The following is a 22,730-nucleotide window of genomic DNA, read 5'->3' on the forward strand; positions in this document are numbered from 1 at the left end:
ACGTTTTAGCTGGCTTATAGGCATTCCAAACATTATGAGCGGACATTAAACGCACCAGCTAGAAGATACATTCGTGTATTTTTATGTGCGTTCGTGTATTTGTATACATTTAATCAAGAACTAAGGTTTATCGCCTTACTCGGCTGCTGAGTTTGGGCCAGAAAAACTGCTGGAATTATTTCCCATCACCAAAAACTTTTATAATATATTTTTTTAATGTAAATTAGCTACATATTTATTTCCCTTTAACTTTCCTTTGTACTCTATTTGCGACATATGATTTCTGAGTGAATGAAATTACTGCTGTAACTTTGGAGTTACTTAATTTAAGTTGGAAAAAAATCCTTGCACAAGAGAGCTTCTGAAAAAGCAAGGCAAATGCTCTGCTCTCTACCGCCACAATGGATGGACAAGTGGATCAGTGAGCATGATTATTAGTTTAATAGCAAGCAGAAATATGGCCTAACAAAAAGCGGGGCCTTGGATACCGCAAACAACGAAAAAACAAAAGGCATTATTGCTCTGTGAAAGGAAAACAAGTCTGTGTCAATGCATTCAAATGCATTTTAGCGCCTCACCCAAAACCTGTTTTACAAAAGGCAATAAATGTTCTTACAAGAAACATTTAAACACATTTAAACACAGTTTGGAAGAGGCTGGTTTTCTGCTTGAAGTAATGAAGTCAGCGTCTAGCATCTATTCACTAAGAGGCTGTTGTCACGCTTCGGTGAATTCACGGAACAGCACTGATAACGCACAACTGCTAAAAATACACCTTGTAATCCAGGCCTTGTGTGGACAGCGACAGCTTTCATGCCACTATTGAAATAAAATGTTATTTGAAGATAAGGTGAAAAAAAATAATAATAATGTTGTCGTGGAAGATTCTATACTCCAGGTTCAGAGTGGAATCCTTTATAGTCCGTACTTTTCAGGTTATGACAAATATTTGGCTGCACAGAACACGAACGTTACGCTGAACGGGACGCTTTTATAATGCACGTTGAGCTCGGCCTAATATTGAATTAACAAGAGTCATTTTAAACTGTACCCCAACTACGCACGGTAATTGTTCTACCGACATGTTGGTCACGGTTAACGTGGGAAACAAGATTATATAGTGGTGACTTAACAACATGAGAGAACTCGGCCAATCGAGGCGGGGGGGGTCAAATTGGCACAGATCAACCTCTGGAGTTTTAATTGGCTAATCTTGGTGCACATACTTTGTCATGCATCACTGGCTGAGTAAATCCTCTGCGACACATTGAAATAGCAGGAAAAACAAGTCAGGTGACAGTTACAAAGTCCTGTAACTGTCACAGATGGGACACACACACACACACACACACACACACACACACTTCTATTAAGTGAACCAGATAGATATGATGGGCCCAAACTGTGAAAAGGAAACAGGAAGTTTCCAACACAATATTTAAACTAAATTCATGGAAAGATACTGATTAAATAATACCGCCTGCCACCATGTAAGACGAGGCTTTGGTTGCAGACATGGCCGAAGGCGCTGTAACCAACACGGTGGAGGATAAATACACTTGGAATGACATGCTATAAACTACAAAAGTCATTCACATGGTAGGTTTTTTTGGGGGGAATATTTGTTTTGGCTTTTTTGTTCTAAGGCAAACACTGCCATCTGGCGTTTCTGTCATTAAACTGAGTTTCTGTCATAAACTGAGCAAAATAAGAAATAATGTCAACAATAAATAACATTTTAGTGGAATTGGAAGTTCTGTTTCTCCACAGAAGTTATTATCAACACAAATGGGGGGGGAAAGAACAATCGAGTTATCGGTTATCGGTTAGTTCTGGCTATCTTTCAGCCAGACTAGTCCAGTCGATCCACGAAAACGGGATTGACAGTTTTCAGCGGAAGAAGTTCCCTGCATCCAAAACAACACAAAACAAAAACATGGGTGAGTCGCAGCTGAAAATCTGGATCTTAAAATGCATTCCGTCCTGATCCTCTGGGAGTTGACCCGGTGAAGTTCGGCCAAGCAGGAAAGGTTCTATTCTTCAGTATGAACCCTGGCTATTAGCTAGCCTGCCCGGCTCCGGGGTCCGCACGCCATTTAGAAGGTTGTTTTTTTGGGGGGGGGGGGCATTAATCGCTTGTATTTCCTGACCTAGCGTTCTGTATTACCAAACGATGAGGGGGGGGGGGGGTCCAGCGACTGTGACGTTTATGCAATCAGCTCGTGGCTTTTTGGGCTTGTTTTACGTCGTATTGCTTCCGATTATGCTTTTCATTATCGATTAATCGATTAAAGCAAACAACAACAACAAAATAACTCAACGTGACGTCTTCAGGTTGTTTTGTATCCAACGATCAGACCGAGAATCAGGCTCTGTGTTCTTTCAGAAACGCCCCCCCCCCCCCCCCCCCCCCAAAAAAAAGATCAATCATCACAATACAATTAATTAGATAATCGTGCATTTTTAATGCCGGAACTAAAAAGAGAAGGTATTGAAAATACTGCTGAGTTCGAGCGCTGCCACGATGACCTCTGAGTCAACATCCACCTTTTATGGTGGCGCTGTTGCCATGGCGACCCAGGCCTCCGAGCGGGCCCCGCTGGCTGCGGACCGCCACGCCAGACTCCTCCTGGCCCAGGTGAACAAGATGCGGCTCCGCGCCGACTTCTGCGACGTGGCGCTGAAGGTCGGCGCCGCGGTCTTCAGGGTCCACCGGCTGGTGCTCGCCGCCAGCAGCCCTTACTTCTCCGCCCTGTTCTCCGTGGGCATGAGCGAGGCGGACAAAGAGGAGGTGCAGATCCTCGGGGTGGACACGGAGGTCTTCCAGGTTTTGCTGGACTTCATATACACAGGTGCAAAACACCGACGCTTCCGTTATCCACCGTCATGATGTGCTCGGTGAAATCCAAAAACCCCTCAAAGCTATCTTCTGCTCATCCAGGCGTGATCGGCGTGACGGTGGAGAACGTCCAGGAGCTGATGGTGGCGGCGGACATGTTGCAGCTGAATGAGGTGGTGTCGCTCTGCGGCGAGTTCCTCAAGGGCCACATGGACCTGTCCAACTGCGTGGGCGTCTTCCAGCTGCTTGAGCAGATCGCCTGCGTGGACACGCTGGAGTTCACGGAGAACTACATCCAAGTTCACTTTCTAGAGGTGTGAGATTGGAACAAAACCCCGTTTTTCTGGCTCAAGTTCTACGCTTTTTTTTTTGGTGACGCTTCTTACTTCTGGAACTCTCAGGTGTGCGTCACGGATGAATTCCGGGGCCTGTTGAAGGATCAGCTGGTGCGGCTGCTCAGGAGCGAGGAGCTGAGGATTGAGGACGAGTACCAGGTGTTCACCGCCGCCATGGACTGGGTTCTCCAAGACGTGGCCAAGAGGAAAAAGCACGTTGTGGAGGTGCTGGAACCGGTTCGCTTCCCTCTGCTCTCCCCGCAGAGACTGTTCAAGTACATAGAGGGTGAGGAGGCTGCCCCCCCCCCCCCTTCACTCATTTTATATACTTGATTTTTTTTTTTATTTCACTACACAGTAGTAAACTTCCTCCTCCTCTTCGACGTTTCTATGAAGGCGTTGCCGACTTCAGCCTGCGGGTGGCGCTGCAAACGCTGCTGAAGGAATTCACGGAAGTCCCAAAGTCTCCCCAGGAGAAGATGAACGCTCAGCTGCAGCCAGCCAAGATAAGACCGAGACGGAAAGCCCGGAAATACCTCTACGCCATAGGTCAGAGGAATCACCTGATGTGAGTTTAAGCGAGTGAAGATGTTCCACATCCCTTTAATCTCACCCCCCCCCCCCTACCAGGAGGCTACACTCGCCTGCACGGGGGCCGCTGGAGCGACAGCCGAGCGTTGTGCTGCGTGGAGCGCTTCGACACCTTCAACCAGTACTGGACCACGGCGTCATCGCTGCACCGGGCCCGCAGCGGGCTGGGGGTCGCGGTGCTGGAGGGCATGATTTACGTGGTGGGAGGTGAGCAGGACCGGAGGTCGTCTCTGTAGCGCGGCTGGAGGAGGAGGAGGAAATGTCAATCTCCTTTCCGCCCCCCCCCTCACCATGCAGGGGAGAAGGACTCGATGATTTTCGACAGTACCGAGAGGTACGACCCGGTGACCAAGCAGTGGGGCCCCGTGGCGTCGCTGAACTTCCCTCGCTGCGGCGTTGGAGTCTGCCCGTGCCACGGAGCGCTTTACGCGCTCGGTAAGAGACGCCGTGGTAAAAAAAACCAAAGTGCATCCCGTCACCTCTGGAACCCGCTGAGTAAAAAGCATCTCCGACACAAAGCAGAGAAGATGCCGGTTTAGTTGCGTCACGAAATACGGCGTCTCTTAAGGGATGAAAAGCGAATATATTTTGGCGGCTACATTTTCCCGTTTCGCTGCTTTTAGGCGGCTGGATCGGCTCCGAGATTGGGAAGACCATGGAGCGCTTTGACCCCGAGGAGAACAAGTGGGAGGTGATCGGCAACATGGCGGCTCCTCGGTACTACTTCGGATGCTGCGAGCTGCACGGTGTGTTCACCCCCCCCCCCCACCCCCAAAATGGCGCAGTGATCCGGTGCGATAATAGGAACAGCAAATCAAATGATGCACATGGTGCAGTTTTATTCCTTCACATGCAGACGGAACAGAGGAAAGGAACCCTGGTCCGGTTCAAAGGGGAGCAAACAGCGGCAGTGTGAAAGCACCCTTAAACAGAGCTCGTCTCTTTGATCTCTTCCCCAGGGTTTATTTACGCGATCGGAGGAATTAGCGACGAAGGAACGGAGCTGCGTTCCGCCGAGGTGTTCGACCCCATCTCCCACCGATGGCGGTCCCTGCCCGTCATGGCCACGTGCCGCGCCTACGTGGGCGTGGCCTGCCTGAATAACTGCATTTACGCCGTCGGGGGCTGGAATGAGGCGCTCGGAGCGCTGGAGACGGTGGAGAAGTACTGTCCAGAAGAGGTACCGGTAACCCCCCCGGAGGACACGACACATGGCAGCTGTCTTTTCTTCGATTGTCTCCGTGTCCTCCTGACACTCCACCCCCCCTCCTCCCCCCGCCCCCTTTTTGTGTCGGCCTGTCTGCAGGAGAAATGGATTGAAGTGGCCTCGATGTCCAAAGCGCGCGCCGGCGTGTCGGTGTCGGCGGTGAACGGGCTGCTTTACGCCGTGGGGGGCCGATCGGCCAGCAGAGACTTTGACTTCTCTCCCCCCGTGACTGTGGACTCTGTGGAAATCTACGACCCTCACCTGGACACCTGGGCAGAAGTCGGCAACATCATCACCAGCCGATGCGACGGCGGGCTGGCCGTGCTCTGATCCGGACCCCCAGCGCCAATACTTTACTTCCTGTGTTGGAAGAGCTGGCTTATTTAAAAGGGCGAATTTGTGCAGTTTGGATATCCCTGAACTCTACAGGGTTTAGACACATCCTTTGTTTGTGCAGAACACTTGATATTTATGGAATTTAAGAAGCTGGGAAAACTTTCCCACTTTTATTACGAGTCATTTTCACCTCTTTTTTTTTTTTTGGCAAATCATTTCACAAGAGTCGCACTCTTTCCTCGTGTATCATGCAATTTTCTACTGGATTATTTCTGTGAATGATGGTGTGAATAAGCAAGTGCTCTCTTATTAACTATTTATGAAAGAACAGAGTTCTATATCATTTCATTCATCAGTGGCACCAGAAGTTGCTGCTCTTTAATTAGACACAGGGCATAACTGAAAAATAAAAAGTGTGTTTAGTCATGCGCTAACAATGATTTCTTTTCTATAATCAAAAATGTTCAGGACAGGAGGATGTCTTTTATTGCTTATCACATTTCAACTTTGTGAGAATAGTCGATGCTGGATTTAAAAATTAACTTGCGTCGCCACAACGCCTGACACGCCTCCATACTACAATTGATGACCGAATTGTGGTATAAACGGTAAACTACCGGTAGTATAATTAACCTTTGCCCAGATGCTGATCAACAAAGATGCTCAGATGCTCCACGGTTAAACCTCACATAAGTTCCCACATGGCAAAGGGGCTCTAGAGGGGAATTTCCATGCTGCATAAATAAGCCCAGTACAGTTTTAACACTTGTTCTGTCAGCTTGCAAGTCCTTTGGAATCACTTATTCTGAGTCTCCATCTTCTTCTCACTGCAAAATTTCTTAATTATCAGAGTAGCCACCAGCGAGAAGGTGGCAACCAGAGTGAGGACAGTTCTCATGGCTTCGAACCAGGGGGGGTAGCCAGGCAGCAATATCAGGTCACAGTGCAGAGAGAGACACAGTCCCATAACAACCACCAGGGCTCCTTCGACAACGTTGTCCCTGCAGAGCAGTGCCAGCCAGGCCAGAAGGGACGGCACCACGCTGTTGCCCAAGTTCATCCAGTCGGGCTGAGCAGGACTACCAGCAGGGATGGCAAACCCCCACCGGGCTCCTCCGAGGAAGGAGACCACGCATGCTCCGTAAACCATTTGAGCAAATGCCAGTTCAGGGTAGAAGGACTGCGTAGCAGCCATGAAGGCCGGGGCCGACACAAAAGGGATGAGCCCGGAGACGCCGAGGTATATCGCGGGTTTGGGTGCCTGAGTGAGGGCCCTCAAACTGAGATTCCCTTTGCCGTCGGCTCTCTCCGCGGTTCCTCGCGAACCCCCGTGGCAAAGACGTGAAGCGGGCCAGTTCGCAGGCCTGACGGTCAATCTGTCGGTGGAAGTCGGTCCGGGTCGCTTTAATGCTGAGGATGAGTGAGTGTGAAACTGCAGGTGACTCTCGGTCAAGTAGCCTGGCGCTCTGATTGGCTGAACACATCTCCCTTTTAGAAGCTGATGAGATACAGAAGAAGAAAAATGGGAACGGCTTGATCAATAAGTGTGGTTTTTGTAATGCTGGAACATAACAACACTGTCTTTAATTAGCAAGCAAGTGGTATTGATCAGCTTCAATATAGACTTACCCCAGAAAACAGGCGCCTTACGGATGCAAATCTAATCATCTTCGATCTGAAAAAGATTGGTCAATCGTTGGTAATAAAGCAAACGCACTCTGGACTTTTATCTATGCGATAACATTAACCACCGCTAACAGCTAGCATTCAGCTAGCAGTCCTGCTCAATCTGATGCGATACAACAATCCATCATTTAAACCATATATGTTACAATACCTAAACGTTGTCCTTAATTTGTTGCAATTTAATAATTTGTAAATGCCACTGTATGTAATTTAAATTTGTTTGAAAAAAGTTCACGTTTACCAGCTGCTGTAAGGTCGTTCAACTGCTATGCTATCGGTGCTCGGTGAAATGCCTGCCTGTCTCCCGATCTTTCAACGCTGAACGACATTGGTTCGGCTATCGACTAGTTTGGCTGGCTGTGACGGGGAAGGAATTAAGTTGCATTCAACAGCGGTAAATGTCAATATTCGTCCTACCAACAATGTATTTTATTAACATTAAAAAAACAAAACAATTATATAATAATTTCAGGTGTGGATGTGCATTACTAATCGAAAATAAAGGTATTTAGAGATGAATAACGGTTGAAAGGATTCGCCGTAAAAACACAGCGGAACCTCATTTGGTTGCAAAATCATAACGGCTCTTGAACGTCGCATTACGGAGGTTGTTCGAATCCCCCCCCCCCCCCCCCAGTGCCAGCGCCAGTGCCAGTGGTAAGCGCTCCGAAAACCCAAACAAACACCGACCGCCGTATGATTAAAGAACTACATAGTTGCGGGAAAGTATTCCAGCGTTAATGTTCCCCTGGGATATACATGAATAATTATGCATGGGAGGTTCACTTGCTTGGGATAAGGTGAGAGCTACACGGTAACGTTAACGTCATGAAACAGCGCAAGTTAACTCGCTAGCATTTAGCATATTGAATGTGTGCTGCCGCTGCTAAGGTAGCCATTTTGAAACTGTGTTGTTTCAACGAAGCCATGTCTGTTTACCTCTTTTGTATGTTCGTGACAGCAGCTTAAATGGATTGTTGAAACCACCGCGAACATACTAAATGCGCCTTTGCGTTGCTAAACCTCTTAAACACGCCAATTAATTTGAACTAGCTAGTAGCTTTGGTGGGCTACGGTGACCGTCTTGAGTAACGCAAGCTTCTAGCTAACAATTGCTACGCTAGCGTTAACCTCACTTATCTGGAAATAGTTAGCAGTCACCAGCGGTTTCCTGGCGTTGTTCGGTTATATTTAAGTAGATAGCTAACGCCATAGCCGCTTCGCATCTTATTTTATATCGATGCACTGTAATCGGTGACATTGCTCGGCTAGTTAGCATCGTGAAACGTGCATGCGTGTTGAATTGACCTGCTGTAAGTACATGTGTTTGTTTCCATCAGGGCATGTTTTTTGATTTTGTACTTTTATTTAATTAGCTGTAATTGTTTTTCTGTCATTCATCTGAGTGACGGTTCCCCCGAAAGTAAATGCCCGTGCTTGATTTTGTAGCCCTGTTACATAATTCTTCAGGGGAGACGATGCTAACCAGTCCACAGTGGCTCTGAGATTGTGGATGCACTGTTTATATTTTTTATAACTCAAGGCAAAGTATGGGAATCTGGCGACAGTATGATCTTTTCTGCTTCACAGCTAACGGTGTTTGTTTCTTGCAGGTCTGGTCTATTCCTGTGCAGATACCAGTGAAGCGTCAGCAAGAGAAAACGGCACCAAAACCGATAATTAAGAAGAAGGCAAAGACACCCTTGGCTAATTTTGGACCGATTCTATTTTTCGAACTTTTTTTCTCCAGAGAAAAAGTTGCGGAAGCTTTCGTGAGGATTTCATTTTTGGGCTTTTGAATCGCCATGAAAGGACTCTTGACCAGCATTTGACACCGAGACCGTTTCACTTGTGGATGCTTTTTTTTTTTTTTTAAAGCTTTTGACCGTAAAAGTCTATGAAATCAGAGCTTTATCCTGTATCTTCTTCACCCACAGAACCCGATCCAATTAAATGGGAATCTTACAAATGTGATAACAAAACATACGAAGATAGTTTCTGTATTATAATGCATAATTCAGCACCATCTCTATTTCTTTAACCAAAACTGAAAATGTCAGCGATGTAACATCGGATTTTTACGTCCTGCGTTGTCATGTGACTTTGGATCTTTGAACATTGTTTCCTAAACATCAGTCGTTTTTTTTTTTCAGTAATTTCATGAGGTGAGCAGCGGTTTTAAGTTACCTCGACTTCCAGACTGTCTCTGACCTAGTTTTCTTTTTCTACATGCTTTTGCGGTAGATCTGAAAATGTCTCGGTAAAAGGTGAAGCGACACAAGAACCATACTGGCACGCGGTGCGGCAGGACAACGCCTGTCTCTCTCTCCTCCAATCTGCTGTCAGAGTGGAACCGCTACACAAACTGCTGTCCATATTCTCGGGCAGAAGACTATCACAGTTGACTTCCTTTTTTTAATAGTAGGACACCTCGGCGCTTCCGCAGCATCAGGACAAAGCAGCAAAAAGTCCAATCAAGTTCTGAGTCTTACACTTAAGAGCAAAGGAATCAAGTCTGCCTCGTGGGGGCGGGGGGGAGGGGGGGGGGGGGGACCTGTTCCGGTAATAGTTGTTGGAATCCATCACACCAGGGCTGCTTCAGAACGAGACGGGAAGTGTGGCCCGCGTCGCGCCGCCTGTGAAGCGCTACTTCCTGCGAGGCCAGTTCTCTGGATTGCCATTCCAGATCATTCCTGCAGCCTTCTCTGACCCGTCTTTCAGTGTGTCATCCTGGACGAGGGGAGCTGCCTCTGCGGAACGGGGGGGTTGTTGGTGTGCTGCTCCCCGTCCGTCGGTGCACACGTTCAGTGATCAGTGCGAACAGCCGGACCAGGAGCGGAGGCAGAGGACTTCAGAGCCATAGACTCTGGGGTAATTATAAAGTCTCACCTGGTTGATTCCCATTTGGGAAGCCTTACTTGAAAACCGTTACATTAATTGGTCCTGTATCAACGGTTTGTGGATAAACCGGTGTTAATTCTCCTCCTTGCACATTGTAGCTTCTGAAGTCACACTAGCAGGCTGAGCAGCATCAAGCAGGAAGAACCTTCTAGATATAATGATGCTTGTATTAATGTGTTCCATCCAGACGGTCAGGTTTACGGACGGATGCTGCAGAAGTTGAGCTTGTTGTTCCCTGCTAAGAATAGGACTCATTATGCGTTGAAATATGGAATGAGTAATGGTAGAAGGGGGAAAAAAACCCACTTGGAAGACATCAGAACTGGACGAAAGAGGATTTGAGTCATTGAAGTCTGTTTTTTTTTAATGTTCCCGTTGTCCGGTTCTCCGTTTAGATCCTGGCCATGAGGTTTGATGCCTCGATCCACTGACCGGAAACACTGGACCTAAATGGCGCAGCATGACTTTGTCCCTGCCTGGCTTAACTTCTCCACGCCCCAGCCTGCCAAGGTGTGTGTGTGTGTGTGTGTGTGTGTGTGTGTGTGTGTGTGTTGTTGCATGTCGGGCTGTCCGCCTGAGATGGTGATCGTGCGTTTCTGCTGGATAAACCTCAGCGAAGGCAGGAGAGAGAAATACATTGTTGAAAAGCTATGATTCGGTCAGAATGATCAAACGCACCGCTGGGCTGACGCAGCGTCTAGCTAACGCGAGGAGTTTTTAATCATCCCAAAAACAGACGTTTACAGCTTGATGGCTTCACTTTGAGTTATTTATTTCTCAGAGAGACGAAGGGATCATCTACGGTTCTCCTACGTAAAAAAAAAAAAAGAATGTCCTGAAAGGGTTTAAAAACGGTTGTCCTGCTTAAACGGACCCACCTCTGCTTCCTGTCGTCCTCCAGTCCCCTGCTGCCAACCTCGAGAGACAAGCGGAGCCCCACCTCCACAGAGACGGCCGAACCGCTGCGAGCCGCCGCCGCCACAACTCTTCCGATGGTTTCTTCAACAACGGCTCTCTGCGTCCGCCAACAGGTAACGGGCTCGGAACTGTTCAGAACGGAGGCCTCCTGCTCGGGAGACGCGGGATTTAAACTACCGACCAGACTGTCTGTGGATTGCTATGAAAACTCGCATGAAGTCACGGCGTCCCCTGACGCCGCTGGTCCAGAGCCCGGTTCCGTCTCACGCCGTTTGTCCTCCTCTAGGCGAAGGATGGCAGCAGCCCTCTCTGCTGCTGAGGCACGACTCGGTGGACTCGGGCGTGGCCAAAGGAGGGCACGGTGGGCTGGCTGGGGGCTCGTGTTGGAAGGACACACCCGGCTGGCATGGCGCTTCGCGGGACGGCCACCACCACCACCACCACCACCACCACCAGGGGCGCCACCCCAAACGCGTGGTGGGCGACAGGGACAGGCAGGTGGGACACCGGCAACGCAATGGCAACTTCCACCCCCGCAAAGGCCCCTCGTATCAGGACAAGTTCCCCAACGAGGAACGCAAAGACGCCAAGGACGACAAGCTGAAGTTCGTGGAAGAGGACTTTGTGAGTGGACGGAGTGGACGGTCATTTCGATCTGAGCGCCGAATCACCAGGATGCTAACAAAGCGATGCTGCGTTTGTCTTTTTTAAAAGCCGTCCCTCAACCCTGAAGCAACTGGAAAGCCCGGGGCCCCGATGCGGCCGGTGGCTCCCCACGCCGGAGTGTGGGGTAAGAGCGCCCAGCCCGGCGCCCTTTTAGCTTTTAGCATTAGCTTCTGGTTTAGCTTTCACAACCTGAGCTTTCCGGTTGTTCCCCGATTGCGCTGCAGAAAACCCCCCGAGTGGCAAACAGATGGTGTCCAAAATGCTGGTCATCAAGAAGGTCTCCAAGGAGGACCCCGGCACGGCGTTCTCCGCCGGCTTCGCCACCGCCGGCGCTTTGCCCACCAACGGCAGCAAAGTTCCCATCGTGGGCTCCAGCGTCTACAAGAACCTGGTTCCCAAGCCGGCCGTGGCCCCCAGCAAGGTAAGAGCTGTTCTGCGGAGGGGGGGGCGGGGCGGGGGTAGAGCGGGGAACTTGGTGTTGGGGAAACGCTCCACGTCACGCAGTTGGTCCTGTTTCAGAGCGCTCAGTGGAAGTCCGGTGGGAGAGAGATCCCGAAGACGGGCCTTCACATGCCAGGGCGAGATTCAGTCTTCACCAGCCCCGTCTCTGCCGCCAAACCGAGCGCCCCGGTCGGTGCACCGCAGCACAACGCCCCGAAAGAGGTGAGCACGGTGGGGGTGGAGTGGTGGAGTGGGGGGGGGGGGGTCGTCCTGAGCAGGTTCTCCATGCCTGGGTATCTTATTTTGAAAGGCCCAAAACATTTTTTAAACGGCCGATGAAGAAAATGAAATTTCAGTTTGCAGTTGAGACGGATCACATCCAGCTTGTGCAGTTTTCCGTGTGTCGTGTAGAAACTGTTCCCAGCTGCCCCCCCCCGAACACAAATCACAGGTTTAAGCTCAACACAGTCATTATGTGGTCGGTGAGAGGCTCGAGTCCAGACGCCGCTGGCTCCCAGTAGCGACTCGGGCATCTCGGCGGCTTTCTACGCTCTACTTTAACGACTCCTCCCGATCGCCCCCCCCGCAGCACCCATCCAGCACGACTCCCCCCATAGACATCGCCCCGTCGAGGCTGAAGCTGATGCGCCGCGGCCCGGACCGTAAGAGCGAGTTCCTGCGAGCCCTGAAGGACGAGGGAACCGGGGAGCTGACGACCAGCAGCAGCCCGGGAACGTCCGGAGAGGTGAGGCTGCGGCCGGGTTTCGGTCGCCCCGCCGCGTTGACCGGGTCGGATCCGGACCGTCCGTTGTCCTCGTTGACATTTTTAAAATGGTCTCTTCTCCTGTGGGAACGTCCTCAGGGAGAAAGCAGCACCCCGGAGCCCAAAGCCTACAGCGAGGACGTCTGCCACGAGAACGGTCTGTCTTATTCCCTCAGCGACTCGGACACGGAACACCTGTCCAGCTCCCTGGAGGCGGAGCACCGGTAGGAGGCGGCTAACACACACACACACACACAACATCACAGACACGCGACTAAGTCACGCGCCCGCCACCGGGCTGTTCTAGGTTGCTGAAGGCCATGGGCTGGCAGGAGTACCCGGAAAACGATGACAACTTCCTGCCTCTGACGGAGGATGAGCTGAGAGAGTTCCAGACGAAGACGGAGCAGGTGAGTCCGTCGCCGTGGTAACGCATGCTGTGCTGCGTTGCTAGAGGCGCTTAGAGTGACCCTTTAGCGATTCCTGTATCTTAGTCTTCCGTCCTTCCTTCCCTCCCAGCTGAAGAGGAACGGCCTGCAGAGAAACGGCGCCCTCCCCAGGGCGCGGGGCGTGACCCTCCACTGCACCCCCTGGAGGAGGGTGGCGGAGGCGAACGTCGAGGAGGTCTCGGAGTCCGAAACCAGTAGCAGCAGCAGCCAGACCTCCGACGACGAGGACTGCATCAAATCCTAACGTGGCTTTACGGAACAAACCCGACATCACCACAACACAACATCCCAGCAAGCAGCAACCCCCGCCGCCCCCCGCCTCCATCTTGTTTTTAGAGCACCATTTTGAATTTTTTGATTCTTTTTTTTGTCATCGTTCTTGCACAAGGGAAAAACCAATCATATCCCAGTGAAGGGGGAGATTCCTGCTCCGCCAGACGTCGTTTTCCCTGCGTTTCCTCCTTCACTGCTGCCCCCCCCCCCCCACACACACACACACACACACACCCCTTCCTTTTTCTTCCTCGCTTTGAACTGAAGTGTTCATCAAGAAAAGAAGGGCAATGAATGCACACTTGATTCTGCTTTAAACAGACTAACTCATTTCATTGATGATGCTGATGATACATTATTAATGATTAATAAATAAATTGGTTCCTGGCAAGCTGATATGTTTCAATATGAATCGGGTTCCTGTGGTTCTTAATGGGGAACGAAACCGCAGCCGCTTCAACAGAACTCTGAGCCGGTTGGAACTAGAGTCTAAAAGCATCGGGCACAAATTGGATCAAAAAAAAAAAACTTTATTGAGGAAATGTAAACAACATATTTACAAAAGCAGACGTAGATGTTAAAGTGGCACGACGGTGAATCTCTCCTGGAGGGCGTGCCGCCGTCCTTCACCGGGCTGTCCTCCGGTTTCCTCTGAGAGACACGGGTTCGTCATCGGGAACCAAATCCCAAATCGACCCCCCCCACCCCCCGCGCATGTGGGAAACGACACCAACTACTCGACTGGTTTTAAACCAGTTGTGTGAACAGACCAGAAATCATTGGACTTCCCACTTGCAGAACGGTTCTAGAGATCTGACCAGGTGGGAGGTGTCAGAAACCGTCGCAGAGGTGGAACCGTCGGTAGAACCGACGCCGTTCATCTGGGCAGAGAACCATCGGAGATCAGCACTCGTCGACGACTAACTCCCCCCCCCCGACGTTCCTACGGGCCGCCTCCAGATATTATTGAGATCTTTTTTTAATCCTGAGGAAACGGATCCAGTTGAAATCGGGGTAAATTTTGTTTTTGGCAACTTTCGATAATCTCTCTTTTATTTCCCCCACCGAAGAGGTTCTGTTTTAACTGTTGTAGCTTCAAAAGCTAAGGATCTATAGATCCAGAAGAAACCGCCATGACTGAAAGTGTTGCTTTTAGTGAATAACTTCCAAATTAATAATGATTTCATTACTAAAGTTTTGCTTTCATGGTTAAGGAATCTAAAAATATAGATAATATAAACGTAGGACAATTATTTTTGGTGTAAATCACAATATAAGGGGACTGAGGCGCTTGACAGATGTCTAAACTCTCTGAGTGGTTTTCTAGTTTTAACATATTTCCGCATAGACCAAATGCGGACAGACTATTGACGGCGAGAGACAAAGTGTACAGAGAATCTTCAGCGTCTCATTTAAAGTGTCCGCGCCCACGTCTTCGGTTTATGATCTACAGATAGCAGCAGTCACAGTTAAAGGAATTCAGCCTGTACATTTCTGCACTGTAACAATGACTCGGCATTAACTATTACACGGACACAGAATATAAAAGGAACATACTTCATTTATTATAAACAGTATGTGTACAATGATTATTTTCCTTTAAGGTGGTGGAACGTGTGTTTGTCACTTTGCATTGTGTGTGTGTGTGTGTGTGTGTGTGTCATTCTCCCACATGTCATGTTCTGCTGACTCCATTGTCCTTCTGTCTGTTCGGGATGAGTCTGGACCTGGCATCCAATCAGCCCCCCCCCCCCCCCCCCCCCCCGACTCTTACGCCCTTCGAGCGGCCATCATTAGGGACACCACATCTTCCAAGGCTATGATTTCCCAGCGCAATCTGCAAGCACGCCATACTTTACCTCACTGGGGTCAATCAGAGGCAGCTGGTTCGAGTGGGAGATTTATTTAGGAGAATCTAATCAGAAGAGATGAAGGCTTATCTATATTTATAATAGCCATAGAGTACTGTTAATACTCAGCTGGGCGTGCAGCCGTTAATAATTTAAATACACTGGAAAAGATAACAGAAGTATGTTTCTATCTATTTAAAAAAAAAAAACATGTTACAGTTTTTCTAAAGTAGCAAAATATAAATAAATAAATAACCCATATTTATCATTGGGTAACGTTCCTATCCGTCTTTTAACATCGGACTAGCATCTCCTGTGATGAAAACAGTGATCGGTGTGATCAGGTGGAGCCGATGCACTAATTATGTGCATATTGTGACAGAAGACGAACACAGGAGCGCGTTTGATCGCTGCGCAGCATCCGAGAGGAGGTCATTGTGTGCCGTCCTCTTATCTGACCTTTGATGCGTTGCCCGTGGCAACGGCATGCAAAGACATCGCTCAGCGACAGCGGAGGAAATAACAGACGCCGTCCGGCCAGGTTGGGCAGACTGAGGATAAACGGTATTATCTGATAAACAACATGATGCGTTTCACTAAAGTAGAACGAATGGATGGAAACTGTTGCAACAGGCTTCGTTTGAAATTTGTCTGGTGGCACAAATGTCCCTCGGAGGAAAAATTTGGACTCAGATGATCGGCTCACTGCCAGTTTTTGCTTCGGAGATAAAAATGCCCTGCAGACAGACAGAAAAACGAACTGACTAGCAGCAGACACGCTCTGAGTTCCGATTGTTCCTACAATATGCAGGACTGTGACACCGGTTTTACTTCCCTTTTCTTATCTGGTCTCTTTTTGGAATGTAGATGCGAGCCAGCGATGCAGGAACGTCTCTTCCAAAGACACGTAATACGTACTTTGCTCCGGTCCATCATGATGCTGAACAATATGTCCCGATTCATAAACTGGGAATCGTTAGAAATGCTGAACTTACTATTCTGACATCATGTCACTACAAAACTACCACCAGGTCCAGATATCGTGACCTCATATATGTCAACAGAAGTTATCTGATAGTTGTAGAAGATTAACAGACTGATAAGAAAAAAATGCTGCAGCTTAATCATGCAGTTGCTAAAGGTTCGATCCACAACAGAGAGTACAATCTTATCTTGCCATTGTAGAAACTGACGGTTACCGTTCCGCTGCAGAGTCACTAAGTAAATAAGGACGTAGAGAGGAGGAAATAAGGATACTAATACAAGATGTTGCAACAGGGAACTGCCTCATTCATCCACTCCCACTGCAAATACAGTGCAATATAGGAATGAGTGGAAATCCAGGAAGCAAACGTTCATCAAAACATACTTATTTCACATGTTTTAAATGTATATTCAGTAATCTGTCATTAGGAACTGCAGCTTCTATTCAAAGCATGGAGTCTGTTCAGGTTCCTATGAAACTACTCTCATGACAATACCCCATTGAAATGCAAAAAACAAAAACAAAAATGAGCTCATGTTAGTCTGAGGCTGCCGGTCCTGGGAAGGAAGCATTGTCTTATGAAGTGTTGATAAATCTATTTAAAACAACACTTAATGTGTTTACAACAATGGATTAATCCCGTGAGCCCTGGAGAGAAGAATTATTCAATATGAATTAATTGTCTTCATGTTTCCTGGAAGGTTTTCCTGCACATCCTCCCTGATTTCATGTGATTCACATGAGCTGAAAAAAAAAAGAAAAGTGCCAAGTCACGCTCGTGTGTGTGAGACACACAGCTCGAGGGCTGTGGGGGTTGTAGTCACGTACTCAACCGTCTTATCGCGAGAAGTGAGCGACAATATATACAAACGTGCAGCCGATACCATTTGCATCTGCGCTGCCTTTCTGCATCAGCTTGTACGCGGAGCCGAAATTTGAGGTATGTGTCGTAAAGCTACAGGAATTGCGCTTATTCTCAATCACCTTTACGCTTTACATTTGTTTTGTCTCTTTAAAACGTTCTAGTTTTCGTTTTATAATAGTTTTTTTTTTACTTCGAACTGATCAACAAGTGTTTTTCTCCGCCCAGATGATGAACACCCGGTTTTGTTTTTCTACGTAACTCGGTTTTAAGGGAACCGAAAATAATTTCGTTTTCTTTTTTTGCCCCGAAGTTTTCATGAAGGCGCAGGACTAGCATTGTTATATTATCTCCTAGTCTCAAGATAAGAAAACAAAAGAAAAAAAAAACGTCGACGTTTCGGTGTCTCATGTGTCGGAAGGGTTTTGAAAATGTGAACGCAATCTTTCGACGTAGGCCGACGAGCGCTGGTGGTATTCCTGGATATTTAGCGCAAGGTCGTATAGAAGGAAAATATAGGAAATGCACTGCACGTGGAGGAGCTGTAAATGGGAACAGAGGAGGAAACGTCACAGTTAGTGTGCGGAAGTTCGGAACGCAAATTAGGGCTAACATCAGTTCAGTTTTTAGTTTTGTTTTCTAGTTTATATTTTCGTTAACACCTACGTTACTGTATTTTACAGCATGAAACATATTCCTATCGTCGTGTGACTGTACTGCTACTTCATCAATCGGGGTAGTGATCGGCACGTCGGTTCATGAGATGAATGATTGATTGCAACCTTAGAATATTTGTTTTTATTAAGTGACTGGAATTAAATCTTTGAAATAAGCCGCTTTTCTTTTTTTATTGTCCCACAAATGAAAGGGTTATGGTTCATCGGTGATGTATGAAAAGAAACTGCAGCTTTTGTAGTAGTACCGTAATACAAGTATAATTCCTGGACCGGACTCGTAACTCAAATTGCTTGTATGTCAAACTCCCCTCGAAAACCGCCCCCTGAAAAATAATTAATAAATTCCGTCTTATTATACAGAATATTCACAAATTTATACTCATCTCAAAGCACAAATCTTGCCCGCAGGCCGGCTCGTATCTCGGAACGCTCGTCCGTCAGAGCGCTCGTGTGTCGAGGTGTTGCTGAACTTCCTCCTTGTAATCTGGTCAGATTAAAGATGGCTGCTGGGAATGCAAAGATCGGACATCTGGCTCCAGAGTTCACGGCGACAGCGGTGATGCCGGACGGACAGTTCAAAGACGTGAAGCTGTCCGACTACAGAGGTAGACGTCTTCCTGTCTCCCATCGTCCTCTTGAGAGGACGGTGCTTTGATGAGTCCCACAGTATAATGACTAGACGCTCATTTGCACGACAAAAGGTTCTAATGAATCCACCTGCAATTGGCGTGTGTGTGCGCCATCTTGTGACAACCCGCTTTATCCGTTTCCCTTTGCTGCAGGGAAATACGTCGTCTTTTTCTTCTATCCCCTGGACTTCACTTTCGTGTGTCCGACCGAGATCATCGCTTTCAGCGACGCTGCAGACGATTTCAGGAAGATCGGCTGCGAGGTCATCGGCGCCTCTGTCGACTCGCACTTCTCCCATTTCGCGTGGTAATTGCTCGCCTTTGCCTTTTACGTCTACATGCTACTCGTGTGTGTATTTACTGTTCTTTGTGCCCATTTATTCATTCATTTATCTTTTTTGGGGGGGGGGGTTCAGGATAAACACGCCTCGTAAGCAGGGCGGTCTGGGTTCCATGAAGATTCCCTTGGTGTCTGATATTAAACGCACCATCGCCACAGATTACGGCGTCCTAAAGGAGGATCAGGGCATCGCCTTCAGGTGCGTTCGGAGTGTGGGATTAACCGTCTTCATAGGCTTGGATTGAGATTAGGAACAATAAAGTTGGTGTCCGTTGCTCGTGCTTTTTGTGCGGTTGCAGTTTCCTTGATGCAGGTTTCATAACGCGGACGTTGACGATTGCGTCTCGCTGCATCGCACGTTGTTGCAGACTCTTTAACGGGCCTTTTTTATATATATATATATGTGTGTATGTATGTGTGTGTTCCAGGGGTCTGTTCATCATTGATCCCAATGGTATCCTGAGACAGATCACCATCAATGACCTCCCGGTTGGACGGTCGGTCGAGGAGACCCTGCGTTTGGTCCAAGCCTTTCAGTTCACCGACAAGCATGGAGAAGGTAAACGACTGCTATAACACGATGCAGACGTCTGTCAAGGCAGGGCAAAGGTCGTCAATGCATATGGCAATGCAAAGGTTGATATTCTTATCAGTGCGCTGGCCGCCGTGCGTGTTTTTGACGAGCCGCAAAGCGAGCCTGTAAATGTCTTGGCACGTGTTCCTCTTCCCGATTCCTTTCCCTGCTGTATTCCGGAGCTGTTTCTGCGTCTGTCCGCCACGCCGCCGCCAGACCGGGACTCATTCTAGGTTTGTCCTTTCAGTCTGCCCAGCTGGATGGAAACCAGGAAGTGACACTATCAAACCAGATGTCCAGAAGAGCAAAGATTACTTCTCCAAGCAGTAATCAGACGAAGGCCAGAGTCTGCTGTCTGCTTTAGGGGAGTTTCATCTAAGTATAACATTCCCAGAGAGCAACGCTGCGTTCAGGCGCGCTGGGCTCGAGGGCGGTCTGGCGAGGAGATGGGTCTTCATGGTCCGTTCTGTTGTCTGTGGTGTAACTAGTGAACTTAAGACCTTGTGTAATTGTGTCAGATGTCGCTGTACTGTGTATTCACTGTTTATCTGACATAAATTTCAGTTTGCTCTGCCATCAAGTTTTTTTATTACTGTAATATATATAAATGATCATGCAAGAGTTTATACTTGAATGAAGCCACAAACACCCCCCCCCTTTTTTTTTTTTTTTTTACAGTCACTTTCATTGCAATAAAGAAGAGTTCATGACACTCGTAAAGGAACATTTATTTAAAAGATGTGCACATTTTCTCGTGTTAATTCAAGTATACAATAGGCAGTCTACTGTGAATGCGTCCTATTAATCACATTTATTAAAATATCAACGTCTTCGGAATATAATGACATGTTTTTTCATTGTCTGACTTAATTTAGCGCCCCGCTTCTGTTGTTGCCAGTGTCCGCCATTTTAAGTGACGTAGCGATGACGCTGTGGTTTCATATTTCCCGCGGGACAGAAGTTATGATTTCCGGCCTAATGTTTTGTTAACTTCTTCTTTTGCCTCTTTTGATGGTCACCTAACTTGCTCTGAGCTAAATATATTTCAGAGAGGAAAGGTGACGATAAGAAGTTATTTCCTGCTCGCGGAGTTGTAATATTTATATCCTTAGCTCGGTAGCGTAAGTAGCTTTTAGCATATTTGTTAGCTAAGCTAACTTTCAGCAAGAAAGGACAGAATGACGACGATCATCAAGAGGAGCAAGGAGGAAGCTGTTCAGGTGAGCTATCAACAAATACCAGCTTTTAATCAGGTGTTTATCGTGTTATTTACTGGGTTTGTGTATTTACGAGTTGACATTATTTCCCGAAGTGGCAGAGGGAGCCCCCTCGTAGACAATTGCCCCATCGTGTGGCCGCAAACGGAGGTTGCATCTCGGCTGGCTGTTCTTCTCGACTTTCCGTCTTTGTCTTCGTTAAAGTGGGCAGGATTGTTTCGGAACAACTTGCAAACCAAGCTGGACTCCCTGGTGTTCGTGAAGAGGATGATGGCCGTGGCCGTCTCCTCCATCACCTACCTCCGAGGGATTTTTCCAGAAGATGCTTACAGATCCAGATACCTGGAAGGTAAAAAAAAACAATAAAAAAAAACAGGAAGGAGACAGGAAAGGTTATGGCTATTCTCAGAAATAACTAGAAGTAAATCACATTTTCCGTCTCACCAGATTTGTGCATCAAAGTTTTACACGAAGACTGCGACACAGCTGGTGCCAGTAAAGTTGTCAAATGGTAATTATGATACTCATTCAAAAAAACGAAATGGTAGAACAATAGCACTGGATGTGGTGTGATTTATGTTTTTGTTCTAGGATGATGGGCAGTTTCGACGCGCTGGAGAGACAGTATGTAAGTTAGTGCGTCCGGGAACACTTTTTGATGCTTAATCTGCTTTTCCGTTTTTATGAACACTGTTTTCCAACCTCCTCCCCTCCACAGCTCCAGATTGTATTCATCGGGGTAAGTAAACCAATCAATACCGCCTCACGAATCGCTCGGAAACACAAACGTCACACGTTCTGTGCTTGTCCAGGTGTACACCAATCCGGAAGACCCCAATGTAAGTTCTCGAGTTACGATTAAGTTCATAGTTCTAGCGTGCGCGGCCTTTCCAACAATTAAAACAAAGCATTCTTGCTCTTTCAGTGCATTATTGAGTCTTACCAGTTCAAATTCAAATACACCGACACGGGACCGGAGATGGACGTACTCAGGTCTGGACGGATGCTATATTTGCAGCGGTGCTTTGGATCAGGCCTCCACACGTGACTGAACTGACGGCGATTTGACCCCCGAAACAGGAACAATGACGTGAAGATGCAGGTGACGCTGGAGGATACCAAGAGGGCCTCGGTGCTGCTCATGAGGAAGCTCTTCCTGCTCATGCAGAACCTGGATGTCCTGCCCAATGACGTCTGCCTCACCATGAAGCTCTATTACTACGACGACGGTGAGACGATTGATGTAAATCGGGGAATCGCCGAGACTTGGCCGATGGTGAGAACCCTTCCCCCCCCCCCCTTTTTGAAGTTACCCCCGCCGACTACCAGCCGCCGGGCTTCAAGGAGGGCGAATGCGACAGCCTCTGGTTTGAAGGCATGGCCGTGCACTTCAAGGTGGGGGAGGTGCAGACGGCCTTCCACACCTTGAAGGTGCGCGTGTCGGCAGCGCAGGAACGGCTGGAGAAGCTGCAGGCGAGCAAGCGGCTTTCTCAGGAGAACCCACCGGATGTAACGTCTATCGAGGTGAATCCGTCGGGGGGGGGATGTAGTCACATCGGTCTCCATGGAGACACAGGCTCTTGATGTCTAATTGCAGAACCCTCGTACGAAAATATACGACGACGATCGTCTACCTTCTGAAGATGGTGAGTCTGCTTTGATACTACTGATTTATTTATTTTAATCTGAGTTTACACACTATTGACTTTCCTTGTAAACAGAGTCTGCGCAGTTCAAGAAGCCGAAAAAACCACCGGCGAAGGTAGGTTTTTATTTTTGTTTATACAAATCAGGACGTATCGGAGCTTCTCATCAACTTGAAAAAAGAAAACCGGCCGGTTGATTATCTTTTTCTCTATCTTAGAGGAATCCGCTTCGCAAAAGTCTGGCGAGGAAGAAGAGAAGAATTTAGCCACGACGTTGTGGAAGAGGAGACGCTCTGAGAGAAACGTAACCGCGGGTGCCGCCGGGTTCGATGTTAAACGCAGCGAGTTGCACCCGATCTGTTGAGTGAGATGCGTTCACTGACCCGTTCCACTATTATCTCAAACCGCCAGGAAGGGCGTCGGCACCAAAGCCCTGATTTAGACGTTGTTCAAAAGCTGCATGGAGTCAACCTTCTAGATGAGTCTTTCGTAAAAGCCTATTTTGTTCCAGAAATAAAGATGAACTAAAAACAACAACACATTGT

General features: G+C 48.0%; 5 protein-coding genes across 6 annotated transcripts; 4 read left to right on the forward strand and 1 right to left on the reverse strand.

Moving 5' to 3' along the window:
- Nucleotides 1-2,524: 2,524 nt before the first annotated feature.
- Nucleotides 2,525-5,457, forward strand: ipp (intracisternal A particle-promoted polypeptide). Its single transcript, XM_068748954.1, has 9 exons — nucleotides 2,525-2,852; nucleotides 2,942-3,153; nucleotides 3,241-3,460; nucleotides 3,571-3,723; nucleotides 3,805-3,972; nucleotides 4,063-4,200; nucleotides 4,389-4,511; nucleotides 4,725-4,945; nucleotides 5,072-5,457. The coding sequence occupies exons 1-9, from the start codon at nucleotides 2,525-2,527 to the stop codon at nucleotides 5,300-5,302; spliced, it is 1,794 nt and encodes a 597-aa protein (XP_068605055.1). The 3' UTR covers nucleotides 5,303-5,457.
- LOC137904754 (transmembrane protein 69-like) lies at nucleotides 5,455-6,976 on the reverse strand. Its single transcript, XM_068748956.1, has 2 exons — nucleotides 6,938-6,976; nucleotides 5,455-6,806 (listed from the first exon to the last, which is right to left on the reverse strand). The coding sequence occupies exons 1-2, from the start codon at nucleotides 6,974-6,976 to the stop codon at nucleotides 6,105-6,107; spliced, it is 741 nt and encodes a 246-aa protein (XP_068605057.1). The 3' UTR covers nucleotides 5,455-6,104.
- Nucleotides 6,977-8,852: 1,876 nt separating this feature from the next.
- Nucleotides 8,853-13,797, forward strand: gpbp1l1 (GC-rich promoter binding protein 1-like 1). Of its 2 annotated transcripts, none has more exons than XM_068748751.1 (11): nucleotides 8,853-9,865; nucleotides 10,291-10,405; nucleotides 10,797-10,926; nucleotides 11,100-11,437; nucleotides 11,528-11,603; nucleotides 11,704-11,900; nucleotides 11,984-12,142; nucleotides 12,510-12,665; nucleotides 12,783-12,907; nucleotides 12,991-13,093; nucleotides 13,203-13,797. In XM_068748751.1, exons 2-11 carry the CDS (start codon nucleotides 10,346-10,348, stop codon nucleotides 13,374-13,376), a joined length of 1,518 nt encoding a protein of 505 aa, XP_068604852.1. In that variant the 5' UTR covers nucleotides 8,853-9,865; nucleotides 10,291-10,345; the 3' UTR covers nucleotides 13,377-13,797. The 2 variants fall into 2 exon arrangements, with proteins under 2 accessions (XP_068604852.1, XP_068604853.1); XM_068748752.1 differs by having other exon boundaries at nucleotides 11,999-12,142.
- Nucleotides 13,798-17,104: 3,307 nt separating this feature from the next.
- Nucleotides 17,105-20,007, forward strand: prdx1 (peroxiredoxin 1). The gene is made up of 6 exons (XM_068749154.1): nucleotides 17,105-17,180; nucleotides 18,272-18,384; nucleotides 18,562-18,715; nucleotides 18,825-18,947; nucleotides 19,177-19,307; nucleotides 19,570-20,007. Exons 2-6 carry the CDS (start codon nucleotides 18,279-18,281, stop codon nucleotides 19,650-19,652), a joined length of 597 nt encoding a protein of 198 aa, XP_068605255.1. The 5' UTR covers nucleotides 17,105-17,180; nucleotides 18,272-18,278; the 3' UTR covers nucleotides 19,653-20,007.
- Nucleotides 20,008-20,150: 143 nt separating this feature from the next.
- Nucleotides 20,151-22,714, forward strand: zte38 (zebrafish testis-expressed 38). The gene is made up of 12 exons (XM_068749152.1): nucleotides 20,151-20,542; nucleotides 20,744-20,888; nucleotides 20,987-21,050; nucleotides 21,131-21,167; nucleotides 21,258-21,278; nucleotides 21,352-21,378; nucleotides 21,465-21,532; nucleotides 21,620-21,768; nucleotides 21,849-22,063; nucleotides 22,137-22,185; nucleotides 22,261-22,301; nucleotides 22,404-22,714. The coding sequence occupies exons 1-12, from the start codon at nucleotides 20,501-20,503 to the stop codon at nucleotides 22,449-22,451; spliced, it is 906 nt and encodes a 301-aa protein (XP_068605253.1). The 5' UTR covers nucleotides 20,151-20,500; the 3' UTR covers nucleotides 22,452-22,714.
- Nucleotides 22,715-22,730: the final 16 nt, after the last annotated feature.

Source organism: Brachionichthys hirsutus, chromosome 15, assembly GCF_040956055.1.
Source record: "Brachionichthys hirsutus isolate HB-005 chromosome 15, CSIRO-AGI_Bhir_v1, whole genome shotgun sequence".
Classification (NCBI taxonomy): domain Eukaryota; kingdom Metazoa; phylum Chordata; class Actinopteri; order Lophiiformes; family Brachionichthyidae; genus Brachionichthys; species Brachionichthys hirsutus.

Bases quoted from the DNA above. Each gene is read 5' to 3' on its own strand.
- ipp (XM_068748954.1), top strand. From the start codon at position 2,525: ATGACCTCTGAGTCAACATCCACCTTTTATGGTGGCGCTGTTGCCATG. The intron at 3,724-3,804 runs GTCAGAGGAATC...CCCCCCTACCAG, and splicing joins GAAATACCTCTACGCCATAG to GAGGCTACACTCGCCTGCAC. The intron at 4,946-5,071 runs GTACCGGTAACC...GCCTGTCTGCAG, and splicing joins AGAAGTACTGTCCAGAAGAG to GAGAAATGGATTGAAGTGGC.
- prdx1 (XM_068749154.1), top strand. From the start codon at position 18,279: ATGGCTGCTGGGAATGCAAAGATCGGACATCTGGCTCCAGAGTTCACG. The intron at 18,716-18,824 runs GTAATTGCTCGC...GGGGGGGTTCAG, and splicing joins CACTTCTCCCATTTCGCGTG to GATAAACACGCCTCGTAAGC. The intron at 19,308-19,569 runs GTAAACGACTGC...TTGTCCTTTCAG, and splicing joins CACCGACAAGCATGGAGAAG to TCTGCCCAGCTGGATGGAAA.
- zte38 (XM_068749152.1), top strand. From the start codon at position 20,501: ATGACGACGATCATCAAGAGGAGCAAGGAGGAAGCTGTTCAG. The intron at 22,186-22,260 runs GTGAGTCTGCTT...CCTTGTAAACAG, and splicing joins TCGTCTACCTTCTGAAGATG to AGTCTGCGCAGTTCAAGAAG. The intron at 22,302-22,403 runs GTAGGTTTTTAT...TCTCTATCTTAG, and splicing joins CGAAAAAACCACCGGCGAAG to AGGAATCCGCTTCGCAAAAG.
- gpbp1l1 (XM_068748751.1), top strand. From the start codon at position 10,346: ATGGCGCAGCATGACTTTGTCCCTGCCTGGCTTAACTTCTCCACGCCC. The intron at 11,901-11,983 runs GTAAGAGCTGTT...CACGTCACGCAG, and splicing joins CGGCCGTGGCCCCCAGCAAG to TTGGTCCTGTTTCAGAGCGC. The intron at 12,143-12,509 runs GTGAGCACGGTG...CCCCCCCCGCAG, and splicing joins AGCACAACGCCCCGAAAGAG to CACCCATCCAGCACGACTCC.
- LOC137904754 (XM_068748956.1), bottom strand. From the start codon at position 6,976: ATGATTAGATTTGCATCCGTAAGGCGCCTGTTTTCTGGG. The intron at 6,807-6,937 runs GTAAGTCTATAT...GTATCTCATCAG, and splicing joins TAAGGCGCCTGTTTTCTGGG to CTTCTAAAAGGGAGATGTGT.